General features: G+C 41.8%; 1 protein-coding gene across 8 annotated transcripts in view; it reads right to left on the reverse strand.

The window, feature by feature from the left end:
• Positions 1–822: 822 nt before the first annotated feature.
• Positions 823–16,334, reverse strand: part of EBF1 (EBF transcription factor 1) — a 407,240-nt gene continuing 391,728 nt past the window's right edge. For 4 of the 8 annotated variants that reach the window (XM_017502096.2, XM_017502095.2, XM_017502094.2 and 1 more), the window contains exons 15-16: positions 12,695–12,889; positions 1,791–4,021 (exon numbers count right to left, since the gene is read on the reverse strand). In XM_017502096.2, the coding sequence (XP_017357585.1) occupies positions 3,990–4,021; positions 12,695–12,889 (227 nt within the window). In that variant the 3' untranslated portion in view covers positions 1,791–3,989. Of the gene's footprint in view, positions 4,022–12,284; positions 12,354–12,694; positions 12,890–16,334 lie in introns of all 8 variants that reach the window. The other 4 variants (XM_037729062.1, XM_037729064.1, XM_037729065.1 and 1 more) reach the window with 2 other exon arrangements.

Raw genomic sequence — 16,334 nt, forward strand, 5'->3', positions numbered from 1 at the left:
TCAGGTTATATTCCAAAGCCGAAGCAGTGCCCATCACACATGACTGTGTGGCTGCCATCCTATCAGCTCTGGCCATCAAGTTTCTGTTGGTTTAATGGCCTATTTGCTGAGTTTTTGAGGCATTTTACAAGTATCATTAACCTCATCATGTTCAATAATTGTAAAAGCGGGAAAATCATTGTGTACCTAGAAAGACTTACCATCGTGATAGAAGTTAGACAGAAACGATTTTACATGAGTTTGTACATATCGGGTGTTTTTGGAATGTTTCACTCCAGATAGATGTGCTTCTGTCCAACAGGAAAACTATCTTATTCATGTGGGGTTAAAAAATATTGATCACAGAAGGCTAAGTTCACACATGCCTCCTCATCAATGAGCCAGGGCACATAATTAGTTGACCAGAAGGCTCGCAGGGATTAATTAGCAGCTGTGTGTGAAGAGCTTGGTTCGGACTTGTAGCACGAAGGATGGGGGTTCTAGAATGGCCACTTCCTGGATTCACAATTCAGTCACGCAGGAGGGATCTCAGTGCTTGGCTGCTGAAGTTGCTGGGGGCTCTTGCCTCCTCTGTGGACCACTGTGGGCATGTGCACGTCCAGCTAGCGCCAGCAGAGGGCAGCAGTACGCTGCATGTGTTCAATTTGCATCCCAGATTAGCAAATCCCCAAGGACCTACAAAGAAAGAGGGTGTCCCAGGACTACCCTAATCCCTTTTCACTGGGTGTCAACACTGATCTGAGTCATTGCAAACACAGACCTTTTATGTTTTGTTGGACTTTGGCTCATCTGAAATAGAGAAATGAATACACAACTAGGAGCTGCCATCACAGACAGGAAGTAACTTTAATTAAATATTGTGAAAGTTGAAAAGTTTTTACAGCTTGAATTTTTGCAAAAAAAAAAAAATTATAACAATCTCTACAGTAGTTAGGTTCTCTAACAATTGAACTGTACAGTGTGTGTCTATTCAAAAAGTTTTGATAAGAAGGTGAAAGGTTAGTAGATTTAGAGATGACTTCATTTAAGCTGCATCCTAGTACAATGTGAGGCCAGGGCACGTTATGCAATCCAGTCATCCAGAAGCTGTATTTTTCCCCCAACACTGAAATCTTAATTTAATTCTCCATTTCGTTTTCTTCTTAAAGCCATATTCTGTATTTAGGGGAACATCTTTATTTGTAAAACTTTTGTGGAGAAGAAAGAGGATCAGAGGGCCAGAATGTCTTTTCATCTAATCAATAGAAATAGAAGCAACAAAACACAAATTATACACATTTTAAGGGCTCTTTGGACTTTCAAGAAAAGTTCTAACCACTGCACATGGCTGACAGATGGGTAGCGTCTGTTGTCAAGGTCTAAGCCGGACACCTTCCCGGCTGACCGTGCATTCCTTCACAAACAGTTAAGGGGCTCACCAGACAAAATATGGCTTTAACTTGTGTACATCTTCAGGCCAGCGCTTACCACGCGAATTCAGACAACCTTTGTGAGTACCGAGAAGCAATGCGTCCACCTTGCTTACATTTTCCAGTTTTTTATTATTATTAGTCATCATTATTATTTCTCACCATGAAAAATCAGCTTTCTTCCCTCCCTTACCCTCCCACAACTCCCCTCCCCCACCCACCCCAACCCATAAAAATCGCACTCTTGACAGTCTAGTGAAAACCATTGCAAAATCCATATGGGGGCATGCACAGTTGCAGCATTGTTGTAAATGATTTCTTGCTCTACTAGAAAAAGTTACATTGTCTTAAGGTAACAAAACAGTTCTTTTGTGCTTTTCGATTTCTTTGTTTTTTTTTTTTTCTTTTTTTCTTTTTCTTTTTTCTTAGAATGTTAGTGATGACTGACAGTTCTGGTGCACAGTTACAATGTACAAGTGAAATGAATATGATTTGCATTGTTAAGGCATCCAATCTGCTGGTTTATATTTACGTGAAAGACAGAGGAAATATACAAGCAGACTTAAGAAAGAAAGTATGTTCATTGATTTCTATGAAGTTTCTCCCTAGAATTTAATGCACAAAATGCGTCACTCCAAAGGGAGAGATTCCATGCATATTAATAGAGTAAAACAGCATTAGGGTTGTTTTGTAAGCTTCCAAAGCAAAGGATACATTTTTTCAATCTACAGAACTAAATACTACAAGAATAATATGCTACTATTTTTTTTTTTGCCATATATTGGAAAAAACTTCTTAACTTACAAATAATACAAAAATAGACAATGACTTTTGGGTGGAAATAAAAAAAACTGAAGCATGGTTTATAACAATACTGAAAATAACTATAAATGAAATGTTTAAAAATCACATTGAAACAGCTAATACAAGTGTAGGTGACCAAACAAATATGCACTTTTCACATAGCAAACATACACAATAAAATAAATTGGGGGTGGGAGTAAGAGGAAGAAGGGAAAAGCAATGTACAAATTCGAAAGATAAATACATTATTTATATGGATATTTTACAAAATCCCCTTTAAAACAAAAAGCCTTGTAATGAACTTTGCAAGTATGTGCAAGCTAAAGGTAGTGAGCTTTTTTGTTCTTTGCAAAATACGCAGTAAAATCTTTTTGTGATATTGAAAAACTGTCTTAAGACATTAAAATGTATAAATAGAACAACAACTTTGGCAAAAAAAAATCACAAAAAAAATCTACAGTATTTATAACTACATACAAAAACACAAGAGCAAAGAAAAAATATCAGGCAAATGCATCCTCAGAGCTTTGCTGCATCTTTGCTATTAATTCTTATTTTTAAGAACACTTCCCAGATAACGAGAGCAAAAATTCCCACAGAACAGAAAACTATGTTTTGGAGGTCTCAACCTTCTTTTCCTTTCCCCGTTCCCGTTCCCTTTAACTCTTAATTCCAAAGCACTTAACCTGTTGTTTTAATCTATTATGTTACAAATGGTAAGGGTCGACTGATAGAGGTGGTATCTTCAACCGGAAAATTGAAATACCAGCCAGGTTGCTTTTGTCAGCTTTTGGAAGATAGGTATGAAGTCAGCATTTATGGCCAGCAAACTTTAAACTTGCAAATAGGGAAGTGTACGTGAGGTTTTGGCTTGTTAATTGGAGGGCAGAGTGTGGAATTCTGTGCCTGGACCCTGTTCCATGAAGTCTCAAAGGAGATTCTCACATAGTATGTGTGCCACCAAGCTCTCGAGAGGCCATCGGCTTCAGAAGAAACTGACTTAAGTAAAAGGAGAGAATGAGATCAGATTTAAATATGCCGTTTTAACAATCTGTCTAGAGGCACTGGATTTTCGAGTAGAGGGGAAAATGTGATCACTTACATCGTGTTTTAACTTTCCAGGCTGCATTTATTTACACAGTTACTTAAGACAACAATACAAAAGAGATAAATAAGCTTGCACTGCTAAGGGGTGGCATGTTAAGTTAGATATTGAAAATGCACTGTCTGAGCTAACTACCATTTGATATGCTTTAAGGCGCAAAAGCCGACCCTTAGTTTTTCTAAAAAATCTAACTGGCATTCCTATTCTGTCCCATACAAGCTTTTTTTTCTTTTTTTCTTTTTTAACTTTTTTGTAAATATCACCACTTCATTCTTCCTTTACACAGCTTTAAAAACATCATAAATTAAAACATGGAGTCTTATTTATAGTGTCCCTTGTATAGAGCTTTACGGTTTATAAAAGACAAATGATTGCAGAATTAAACTTAAAAAAAAAAAAAAAGAAAAAGTGGATTTGCTTTTGTCAATACAGAATAAATATATCCCCCAAATACTTGGGAGGTACGGCTTTAACCAACACCCTGCACTTACAGATCCCTTCCAATTTCAGTATTTGCAAGGTCGGTGATTTTGTTTGTTTAAAAATCTGCAGTTATTGTGATTCCTCTTAAAAAGGCCTGAGTTAAAAGTTCCACTCTGGGACTTGTATCAGATTACTCTCTGTAGCAGAATCCAACCTCTTCATTAATACAATTCTTCAAGGCAATTCTTTCACATGGGAGGAACAATCATGCCAGATATCGCTATGGAAAGAGAAGACAGAAGTCAATGGTTTTTTTGCATCCAAACTTCTCACTGAGAAAAATAATAAAGTTTAAAAAAAAAAAACAACACCCACACACAACTATGTTGTTTGAATATTAACCACAAATTTGCTCTCATCTTCTCTGGAATGAGCTTTTGTTATAAAATATACATGTGCTTTATTAAAAGTTATAATAAATCAGCATGTGTGTCTTTAACAGAACAAAATATCCTAAACATCCCTCCAAATCTGATTTCAATTTTAAAGCATAACTGGAAAGTTGCATAGTTTGAATACCACTGGGAAAGTTGCAGCTTCAAACCTTGCAAAAGAGTGAGAAGTTTCCATGTGTCACTCTTTTCTCCCCTCCCCTTCACATCCAAAATATAAAGAAGTGGTCCATCCGAATTGCAAGCAATTTCTACAAAAAACATGGCTCTCCCTATGCTCTGTATTAGCACAAAAACTGAGCAACCGAGCAGAAATCTTGAGTGCCTTTGCTTAGGTCCAGAAGCTGGGAGAATGCAAAGCCAGCTCCAGCAGGCCTGGTTCACTGGGAATATAGAGCTGGACGGGGAAGACAAGTTTGGGTGAAACTGCAGAATGTCTTCCATACCACTACTCCACTCAAGGTTTCTGGAATGGTCTGATCATATTTCCTAGAAAATTGTAGCCTGGGAAAGCTGGGGTGAGATCCTGGGGAAAAATAGAAGGCTGTTTGAGGTAACCAAAAATTTTTCAAAGCATTCAGAGCAAGAGGTCACCGATAGCGGTATTTAGAGAACGTGGAATCAGAGAGGCCTGAGTCCCACCTCCAGCTGTGAAGCTCAGCTTCTGTAGCTAGAATCACAGCAGCACTTAGCATTATCGGAGAGGTAAATAAAATGGCATATGTGCTTAGCCTGGGTTCAGCTCCTAGGGAGGACCTGATAGAGGTTAGCTGCTGGGATTTTTAACCCATCACGTCTGCTGCTAAACTAGCTGTGTGACCTTGTGTTAATTGCTTAACTTCGCTGTGCTGTATTTGCTCTTATGTCCAATAGGCACCGTCCTGTGTGGCACACTTTGTGTGACTGGTGGGAAGAATTAAACGGTAACTGTAAGACAGTTAAAACAGGGTGGCAACTTTGAAACATGGCAGGGTGAGAGAGAAGCTGACGTTAGAAGCAAGAGGCAGCCATCTTTGCTGATGATGGCTGAGTGTCTTGTCAGGCAGAGTCACTGCTTTCTTTTTACGGCAAATGTAAAAGTAAATTAATGTTCTTGTCAGTGATGACTGCGTCAAGGAAGTGGCCCTCTTCATTTACTAATGATCGTATCTGGAAGAATGTGCCTTTTTTGTTATTAAAAAAAAAAAGGCAAATCCTGTACCACAAATCCTGTAAGTGGACACAGGGTGGCCACCCGGGGCTCTTAGCCCTGAGGCCCCCAGGTTCCTCCGGCTTTCCCACCTCCACCCCTGACATTTTAGATTCAATTAAAATGAAAACCAAAAAGTATTTTGCCAAACACTTTTTCCGTTAATTTTTAAACCCATCTGTATTCACAAGGAAATTCAATCCACATGTTTCTGATTCATTTACAAGTAAATCATCCAAATGTTGTTTTGCAAGAGCCGTTTTGCAGCCCAAAAGCTCCTGGAGTCCTTTCCGTAAGCCCTCATAAGCCTTTTTTTCTTAGAAACAGGAAGTTGTCTTTTGCCAAATGCAGACCAACTTAAATCCCCAAAGATTTGGGATCAGTTAGAAATGCAGTCCCCCTAAGATTCAAGTGAGCCCTAGATTTGACTGAAACCGGGAGCTCAGTATTTCAATCCAGGCCTTAACTGGAGAATTTGAGATGCTATCGCTCCAAAGGCAAGGAGGCACAGGGGGTCTTTGCTGTGCGATAGCCCAGCATGGCTCTGCTTCCCCAAGGATCTTTTCATTTGGGCTGGAGGTAGGTCCAGCCACCTTTATTAAAGACAGCAGGAGTTTTAAGCCTGTGGCAAAAGGTGTAAGTCTACTTTTGCTTTCCACCAAAATCTATTCTGTGTGCCTGGCTTTAAAGAGCAGTTTCCTATAATACAGTCACACAACTCGGGCAGTATCAATATGAAGCAAAGCAAAGGAAAAAGCTAATTTGGTCAGTTGGTCCAGCCAACATTTATTAGCTGGGCTGTGAAAACATCCCATTTGGATGGCCAGAATAAAAAAAATCTATCATCAGCAGGCCTTTGGTACCCAAATAATGTGTTAGATGCATTAGATTAAACCTCCACTTAGGGCCACATTCAAAGTTCTAAGGCAAAGTTAATTGACGTGCCAGTTCAGAGCTAAGAGCACTTTTTAATTTGGACTATCAGGGCTGCAAACTCCAGCACCCCAAGTGCCCAGGCTGCGAACAGGAGTGAGCAAATCCCCTTGGTGGGGAAGTGAGGATGGAGGGGAGGCTGACAAGGGCCTGCCTGGGCAGCGACTCGGCTGCCACCAAATGCCACTGGGCAGGAATGCCTTGCTCACAGCCACTGGATCCTCTCAACTGTTTAAGAGGAGAAGCTGGAGATGGGGCTTTAAAAAAAAAAATGAAATAGCCCAGTTTATACATGCTAGCCAAACACTGAAATTAAAACTAAATATATCTACATGGGGGTCAAGAGGGTGGGTTTGGCCCATTCCTCCTTTCCTGCATCACCTTCGTCAGCCCACAGGCTTCTCTGAGAGTCTAATCAGAGCTATGGAACCTCTCTTCAAAAGAGGTTGTGATGTCTTGGCACATGGTGCTGAGTGTCCTCATAGGAATCTTCATGCACCCCACTTGGGCAAGTTAGCATGCCAGTGGCATTTCTGGAACATTCTAAGGCCCATGTCTCCTACACCCAGAATTTTGCATGTAACATCAAAGGGTTACAGTTCTCTGAATCCCAGTCGTGACTTCCTAAACTCCAGGGGCAGAATGCTTGCTGTTGAATAAATGACGAGAAAAGATCCCTACCTGTGGCCTCTGAGCCTGGAGATCTCCAAAGAGGCCCTTCTAATAGAGAAACTCCACTGCACAACGGCCTGAAAATCTTGAGTTTTAGGAGTTGTTTTTATATGTGTGCTGTAATCTGAAGATTAATTATGTGGGTGAGAGGGATGGGTGTCTGGAGTTTGGAATGTTCCAGAAATGCCGTTGGCATGCTGACTTGCCCAATTGAAGTGCGTAAAGATTCCCATGAGGACACCACACTCTCAGTACCATGTGCCAAGACATCACAAGACCATGGTGGCTCTGCCATTTTCCCTAGCAGCTAGACGATCATGTTCTCTGATGGAAGCTCAGAAAACTATTGATTTGAGAGGCAATGCATTTTTCATTACAGTTTCCACCTTCCTGATAAAAACAGAGACAAAATAGTTCTGCAGAGCTGGGAAAGTTTGGAATGAAAGGGTGGAATGTGGTCTTCCCCAAACTGCCACATGTGTAAGAATTATGAGCTAATCAGGAACAGGGGTAAGTGGGTGGGGAGATCTTGCACAGACTGAATATGTGCATGAAGAACATGACAATTCCATAGACTTTGGTCCTGGACTGCATGATATCTAGGGTTGAGAAGAGCCAGCCTGAGCTTTAGCAAGGTGAGAAAGAAAAAAATCAGTATATGGATACCGTTTTTGTGAAATTACTCTGGTCTTTTGTTTTTAATTTTTTATGCATAGAGTCTTCAGGACCTGGCTAGGGTTTAGAATCACTACATCAGTGGGGATTCCAATAGCATATGACAGCCTTCTTGGGGATGCCTCTCTCTTGAATAATGAAGTCCTCTGAGGCCCAAGTTGCATGAAACCCAAGCTCTAAGCAGCATAAGCTTCAGGAGAAAGGAGAGGACATCTCCATGGACAAAGACTGAGCAGAGTCGGTGACTCAAGTCTTTGGATCTTGAAAACAGACACACTTAAATAGTCTGGGACCAGGATTTAATGACTTCACCTAGACAAGAGTAGAAAGAGGTGTCTCTACATTTTTATCTTTCAATCCAAAATATAGTTGCATTTTCCAAAGTTTTTCGTATGATATTAAGTATTCTTCGTATGAAGAAAAGGATTCTGTAGGCAAATAAGTTTGGCAAACTAAATGAAATAATTTGTGTTTAACTGCAGGATGCCCCAGAGACTTTAATTGTGGATCTCCAAGATGGTAATCTAGTGAGCATCACTTTCTAAATTTTTCTGACTACCATATTTAAATTTTTTTAATAGGACATTTGGGGGCAGCCCGTTCCTTGAGCCTGTTCTGACTCCTTCATCTTTCCTTCCTCTGTACTTCCACAGCTGGGTGCCCAGCCTCTCCCAGACAGATCTTCCTTATTTACTTTGGTGTCATGTCTCCCCTCAGGGAAAGATTTTTAGGTAAGGATTTTGTAGTCCTGCTGGGCCTAACTTAGTAGCTTGAATACAGAAATGTAATATAGCATAGGGGCTTCACATAGTCCAGTCAATCTGTCTGGGCTTAAAGCTCAGGCTTCCTTGTTTGCTATTTGTATAAAGGGGACAAGGCAACTTAGCTTCAGTCTCAGCTTCCACATCTGTATAATGGGGACAACTGACAGGCTACCTTAAGGGTGGCTGGGAGCCAGGCTGGGAACAAGCCCTCCCGGTCAGTGGCCATTTTCACCATTATCGCCACCGTGTGACACTGCAGCGCTTCGTTCTTGGGGAATAAACATGTGTGTGGTAACCAGAGGAGACTAAGGAAGTGCTGCTGGGGAAGAGGTCTTTTAGGAGTTGGCTTTAAAAAACAGAACCATGTGGGAGTTGGAGGTAAATAGGCCTTTAAAACACTTAAGTGGCCTAAATGTGTCACCTCTAATCTTGTTTATGTGGTCAGTTTGCTTAACCAACTCTTCCTGGTCACTTGCCCTGTCTTAATGATTGCAGTTCTGAACTAGGTGGGTCCCAACGAAGTAGGTGCTACTGTAACATTAAAAAGGAAAAAGGTGGAAGAAAACACTTCAGAGATTCTTACACCAATTCTATAACCTGCCTACATCCATGTTTTTTTTAATGGTAGACATAGAGTTTGGAAAGTTGAAGATGAAATAATTCTAGAAGCCCACCGTCTGAATGTCACCTTTCTCAGGGACACTTCTATGGCCCAAGCAAGAGTGCCCGGAGAAAATGGTGCTGACCACCTAAAGCTGGGTCCTCTTTGCCCTGCCGGAGATTGTGTGCAGAGGTGAAGGGGCGAGGCCCAGAGTGTGGGCCCAACCTGCCTTCACAGCGCCTGGGGGTGCAGTGGGCAGGAAGAAGAGCTGAAAGTGAGATGTTTCCATTAACTTGACTTTAATTTCTCCATTCATATGTCCATCACTACTGCCATCTCAAAAGTAGGGTAATTGGTATATGACAGTATGGACAAAACAAAAACCATTCTTTTTACTTTTTCTATTTTTTTGAGATGGAGTCTTGCTCGGTCACCCAGGCTGGAGTACAGTGGTGCACACTCAGCTCATCACAACCTCTGTCTCCCAGGTTCAAGCAATCTCCTTCCTCAGCCTCCCGAATAGCTGGGACTACATGCAAGCGCCACCACGCCCAGCTAATTTTTGCATTAGTAGAGATGAGGTTTCACCATGTTGGCCAGGCTGGTCTCAAACACCTGGCCTCAGGTGATCCCCCACCTCGGCCTCCCAAAGTACTAGGACTACAGGCGTGAGCCACCATGCCCAGCCCATTCTTTTTATAGTTGTTGTTTCATCATGCTCAATAGTCAGGGCATGAGAAAAGTCTCCGTGACACATGTTCAATCAGAAGGAAAGGGCAGTGTCATTCACAACAGGGAATCCAGCACAAGGTGTGTCCCTGAGTCAGACCTCAAACCTCTTACTCGGTGGCCCTGTGTTAGGAAAGGTGACACAGAGGCCCAGACTTGGCAGTTATTCAGAGAAGTGGGGATAGTCTCTGTACTTTTTGGATCTGTAATGGGGTAAGAATTCGGTTAGAAAATCCCTGGGAGGACAAATGCACAAACTTTGTATGTGTCAGGGACACAGGTCCTGAAGCCGTTTCATCATAACTTAAACATGCACGTACCTCATCCAGATCCTGGCTTTCAGGTGATTACCAGGTATCCTGAAACCCAGGAGATCCTAAGATCTGGGCCCAGTCCCTGTTTCCAACCACCTCCTGCTCCCTCCTAGGACTACAGGGCATGGGAAGACATCAGGCCTCCTGGGAGCTGCCCACTTCTGTCACTTTTGGCCTGTAAGCCACTGACCTTCGAATAGTGGGGGCCTTTTCTTCCCCAGTGCTTCCCCTCAACTGCTGATTCTAATCCCCATCATATCTTGTTTCTGATGTCAAATCTATGTTTAGCAGGGGCTGAGATTGGCAGCTCAAGAATGGTAAATTTCTGCTTTCCATATGTATGATCATTATTTAAACTTATTATAAGTTATGTTCGCTCAAGCATCATATCCCTAGTTTGCCAGCTGGAGGTGTACTGAGGGTGACAAAGCATTATTTTTAGCTGAAAGAGGATCAGAGTTGCAGGAATAGGTGGCTCTGCTTTGTGGGGGTGGGCGTTTTCTATCATGAGTAATATTGCCTGAAATGTAGTTGCACAGGCAGGTCCTCTTTCCTTTAAAGAGATGGATTTGCCACTGTATATTAGAGTGGGGAAGAGCAGAGTTCTCTGTGGGGCCCTGAGTCTGGCTGTGCTGGGCAGATTTGCCAGCAGGGTTCTAAGGAGTGTTTCGTAAAGTCCTTCCAGAGGAAGAAAGACAAAATGACTGGGTGCTCAGGCTCTGGAATCACATGGCTTGGGTTCCATTTTGGCTGTACTTCTTTTTTTTTTTTTTTGAGATGGAGTTTCATTCTGTCACTCTGGGCTAGAGTGCAGTGGCATGATCTCATTTTACTGCAACCTTATCTCCCAGGTTCAAGTGATTCTCCTGCCTCAGCCTCCTGAGTAGCTGGGGTTATAGGCACCCACGACCATACCGAGCTACTTTTTTTGTATTTTTAGTAGAGATGGGGTTTCACCATGTTGGTCAGGCTGGTCTTGAACTCCTGACCTCATGATTCATCCGCTTCAGACTCCCAAAGTGTTGGGATTACAGGTATGAACCACCATGCTCCACCATGGCTGCCCTGTTTATTAACCACGTGACTTGAATCAAATTGAGCCTCAAGTTTCCCATCTGTACAGTGGGACTAGTACTGACATCGAGGGGTCTTCAGGAGAATTACTATATGCTTAACACAATGTAAACCATCCAGCACAGAGTGTGTGTAGTTAAGTGTAAATAGGCATGTACTTGTACATCAGAAACAGGGCTGAGACATCCCAGAAATGTGCACTGCCCTCCTCACCCCTCCCTGACCTCCAGGCTGACCTCTATCAGTGAGATGCCAACCACGAAGGGAAGGCACTGTGGGAAACTTTGTATGGCTGGGCTTAAGGGCACAGACCCTGATGGGCCTTACATTCATCTCCACCATTTTCCAACTCTGTCTGTGGTCAGGTATTTACCCTCCATAAGCGTCCATGTTGTTATCATCTGTACAATGAAGATCAGAATAGCCCAATATCTGAGGAAGATGTGAGGATTAAATCATATAGTCTGCTCCATGCATAAAACAGCTCCAGGTGTACTGTTCAGTGCTCAGTAAATGGTGGTTAGTTTATTAATCTTATTTCCCTACCGCCTGCCTCAGGAATCCTGGCTATGTCTCTTTTACCCACTCTGAGTAATAAAGTATTTAGGAGATTAATGTTTGAGTCTGAGTTTGAAGCCAGCTTCTGCCATGTATCAGCTGTTAAAAGTCAGACAATTTCATAACCTCTCTAACCTTTAGTTTTCTTATCTGTCAATTAGGGGCTATGAGTACCTACCACACAATCCTGCTGGGGGCAATGAATGAGGTTGTGCAGGTCTCAACATAGGACACACAACACAGTGCTGAGTTCATAAGAAAAATGTAAGAAATGGTATGCTCAGTTTTTAAAAATGGGTAACTTTTTATTCTTAACGAATGAAAATGTCATCTCAACACTTAGCAACTATTTTATTTTCCATATTCCATGGTGGGAAAATGGTTGAACAATTTTGATATGAACCAGAATAGTCTAGTGGTGTTCTGCTGTTTCTTAATCCCAGTAGGAAGTCTTTGGCTTTTGGTCTATGATGCTCTAAATGCAGGGCTCTGATCAGGTTATGGCTCACCCCCTCCCTGTTATCAGCCCCGCACACGTTCACTCTGACACAGGCAACAGGAAGGGAAGGTTGAGTGACCTACTTCAGGAGAAGGCCAGTCCCGGGAGAGACCCTGCACTGGAGAACTTGCTAGAGTCCACAAAAGACTGATCTGATAATGGCGACAACAGGGAGTGAGAGAGGAGAAAAGAGAAATGATGCTGTTAGTTAGTAGAAATGGTATTCCCAAGCAAATCCCGGACCTGAGCAGAATTGCTGGAGTTGGAAAGAGGACTTCTTGAGCACCACCAGCAGAGGAGAGATGAGTAGGGCTAAGGGCCAGGGCTAAGGTCTGAGGAGAACAAACACAAAGAAACAAAAGAAATGAGGGCAGAGAGAAGCAAGCAGGCCTGAGGCTGATCCCCTCAGCAACAGTGATGCATCTGCTTCAGGCCCTGGGAGGGTGAAGTCAAGGCATTGGATCTGGATTGGTAGGTGGGGCCTGGGGCTTACCTTGCAGGCTGTTCCCGTTGGTGCTGGTGCAGGTGGGAGGGGGGGAGGTCTGGGGTCTGACGACTGGTGCGAAAGCACTCTTCTGTTTCACGGCTGAGACCATGTTGGCTGGTGAGAAGGAAAAGATGCCCGAGGAGCTGCTGCAGTTGGAGGGGAGGCTTGTGGAGGAGGCCATGGTGGGGCTGGATGGCACTACTGAAAGGGGCAATGGGAAAGGAAAGATCAGGGCTGCTCATGGCATCCTGAAGCAAAGAAGCTCAGATCCAACCCTCACCTAGCCACCTTGCTCTGCCCTGCTCAGATGATGCTTCTGGCATGAATCTTCCCGTACAAACCTTCCCTGAACTCTCAGGCTCTTGTCCACTTTCATTATACAGAACTTAGCATGTGCTACCTTTCATTGACGGGGTTCTCTTTTATGTGTTTATTGTGGGACTACTGTGGCGTCATCAGCAGCAATTGCCATTAATGGACAATAACCCCTGGTCAATCAGCCCAAGGCACTAACCAATCCAAATGCACTGAGTGCTTTCATGGGGCAGAACACAGAGCTGCCATCCTCAGAGTATTCCAGGCCAGGAAACAAAAGTGCAACCCCCTCTTATGAGGGATAAAGTAGCACAAAACAGTGACAAAGGTGAACATAGCCATCTCAGTGGAGGCAGGGAAGGGATATCAGAGAAGACTTCATAGAAGAGGTGTCAGGGGATGCATCCCAGTTAGAGCCTAAAGTAAGGTTCTAGAAAAGGGGGTGGGGATAGGGGGAACAGAAAGAAGCCAGCTTGAGAGGATGGCCACCAGACTGCCACATGCAGCATTTGTGAAAAATGCAGAACTCTTAAGTCCAAGTTCCAAATTCTTTGTATCTCCCATGGAGCTATACATGAATGTTTGGGAAATAATAAGGAGTAGAATGGGAGTCTTACATAAATACTCACAGTTTGGTAGTAGTAGGGATGCAGATAACCAATGATGGGAGAACTTTGGCAACTCAGAGAAAACCTAGCAGCTGGGGGATATGAAAGAGCTTGGTGGATGTACATTCTCTACTGACCATAATTCTCTTGGCCTAGACTCACTCTCCTCTTTCGCTACAGGCTAATAATCTCTTGGTTACTTTAGGAGACAGAGATTTTACATACGCTAAGTCAAGACTAATATTTGTATACACTCACTTTCTATTTCCTCCATTTCCTGCAGGAAAATATGTATCCTGTCTAATAATTTTCAGGCAGTAAATTCAAATTCTAGATATTTTCTTCTATTTTATTATTTTATCATGCAACTTAATAAACATCAAGTATTATTTTATCATTCATAAGAATATTCACGTCTTTTTCATCTTGTCATGGGAAATGCAACCTAAAGTCAGGGCTTATCACATATTTTATACACCTGAGCCAGCGAAGCAAGCTGGGATTCATGAAGTAGTGTAGGAACTTGCCCAAGGGCCATCACTAGAATGTGCTGAGGCCAGGAATCACATCCAAATTCAGAGCTCTCTCTGCTAAGCTACCCTGCAAAGGAAACAGATCTCCAGTGGGAAAAGCCTCGTTCCCATGAGCCCATCAGAGTCCAAAGAGCTGTTAGGGTGGCCTTATTCTTTGGAAAGTTAGGAAAGTGGGAATCCAATTGGTCATAGACGGCAATTGCCATCAGGGGGAAAATGACCCCTTCTAATCAGCCCGAGGCACCACCCAATCCACACACACTGAGTGCTTTATGGGGCAGAACACAGAGTCACCATCCTCAGAGTTTTCACAAACACTTTTCTAAACTGTACTTTTTCTTTTAATGAGACCAGCATTTTTATACATCTCTGAGGATTTGTAAATGCGAAAATACGCTCAATAATAACACCCATTTAAATTGCAAAACTCCTGCACGGGAGGTTTGATTTTTAAATATTCCTAGGTTTGAAATCCTGCTGGTTCACTGAGGAGGGCAATTAATCTCATTGGCAAATGCGATCATTATGTGTATTTAGAGGTGGGGAGTTTTGGCGGGGCGGTTAACAGAGGAAGGGGTAAAATACAGTCGAGCAGCTCCATTTGTTATAACATTAGTTATCAGCCACCACACCAGAAAGTGTGTTCACCAGTGGAATGCCTTATTTTTTTTTATTCCATTGGAATTTTTCAACATGAGTGCTTTATGAATAATTAAATATTACGGAGGCAAAAATTCAAATCAACTGGGCTTTGTGTTTATTGTTTTATTTGCATTTGTGCAGATAAAACCGTCTCATCTGAGAGCCTATTTGAGAATTTAATACTATATTTGTGAGCACTGAGAAAATCAATTAATGGAAATTAAATGTTCAAAGTTTCACAGTCTGACAGATGCAGTCGCAGGCTGAAGCTGCTGAGTGTCTGCACAGACTTGAGGAGGAGAGCAAGGCAAGCTCCTAAATTGAATTGCTACCATATAGCAATTAGTTTATTGATTTAATTAAGAATGCCACCTTTTAATTTTCAGGTCATGATCGAAACATTTTCTGATTGAATAAATGGGAGAACACTGAAATGATAGATCTGTATAAGAAACAACCTTTTGATAAGTCAAAATCTAATGTGACCCTGATCCTAAACACTGACTCGTGAGTAGACAGACATAATACATGCAGATTATTTGGGGAATTGTAAATGTTCAACAAACTGTTGATTCCAAACAAATAAGGTACAGATGTATAATTTTGTGGACCCTGAGCAGAAAAATTCACCCAGAAGTAAAAGTCCCTAAGTACATTTTCAGAAATAACTTCTCTTAAAGGGCAAGAATGATCTTTCCTCTTTGAAAGAAATAGCACAATCCACATTTTAACTGTGAAAGAGGGCATCATTTGTAGTATTTTGGCCAAGACTCTAAGAAATCATTAATATTCTTTTATTTAATGGCACATCCATCTATCCTTCTACAAATATCTAAGAGTTTGGCCCCATTTTATACATCAGAAGAGTCACTCACAATGTCCGAGATGAACTTCATTTTAGAGAGAGATCAGGAAATTCTGAGGACACGGGTCATGACCTTTATAGATAAGAAGTCCAGTTCTCTCACGTTCTTTAGAAGCAATATAAATGTACCAAAAATTTTTTAAGCCCAACTTCTTTAAGGCAGGGACGAGACACCAAAGAATATTTTTTACATATATATGTGGATTTCTTTTTATTTTTAAAATCTTGCCAGATTTCTGGAAAAAATAAAGTATGTTTTGATTTGTTGTTTTGAGTATACATTAAATACAAACAAAGGGGAAAAATTCAAACATTAAAAAATAAAGGAGTTATATTCCTGAAGGGAGAGAGGTTAACTTTTAGACTATTATTACTATGTTATACCAACACCATCACATATTATCATCTTTGCATCATTATGATCATTAGATTTACTGAATGTGCCTCCATGAGCCAGGCATCAGGACAGGCTGACTACATGGATTATCTTCACTATGTTTCACAACACCTGATGGGGTGGATGCTAGTTCCTTCTCCATTTTACAGATGAGAAAACTGAGGCTTAGAGAGGAGATGAATTTGCTACCTTTTATGTAGCTAAAATGATCAGATGAAAAACTAATAGATGTTTTGGGCTTAAGTAGATGACAAATATGGTGTCCTCATTGTTTGTGGGGTTTTTT

Source organism: Cebus imitator, unplaced genomic scaffold (assembly GCF_001604975.1).
Source record: "Cebus imitator isolate Cc_AM_T3 unplaced genomic scaffold, Cebus_imitator-1.0 Scaffold291, whole genome shotgun sequence".
Classification (NCBI taxonomy): Eukaryota; Metazoa; Chordata; class Mammalia; order Primates; family Cebidae; genus Cebus; species Cebus imitator.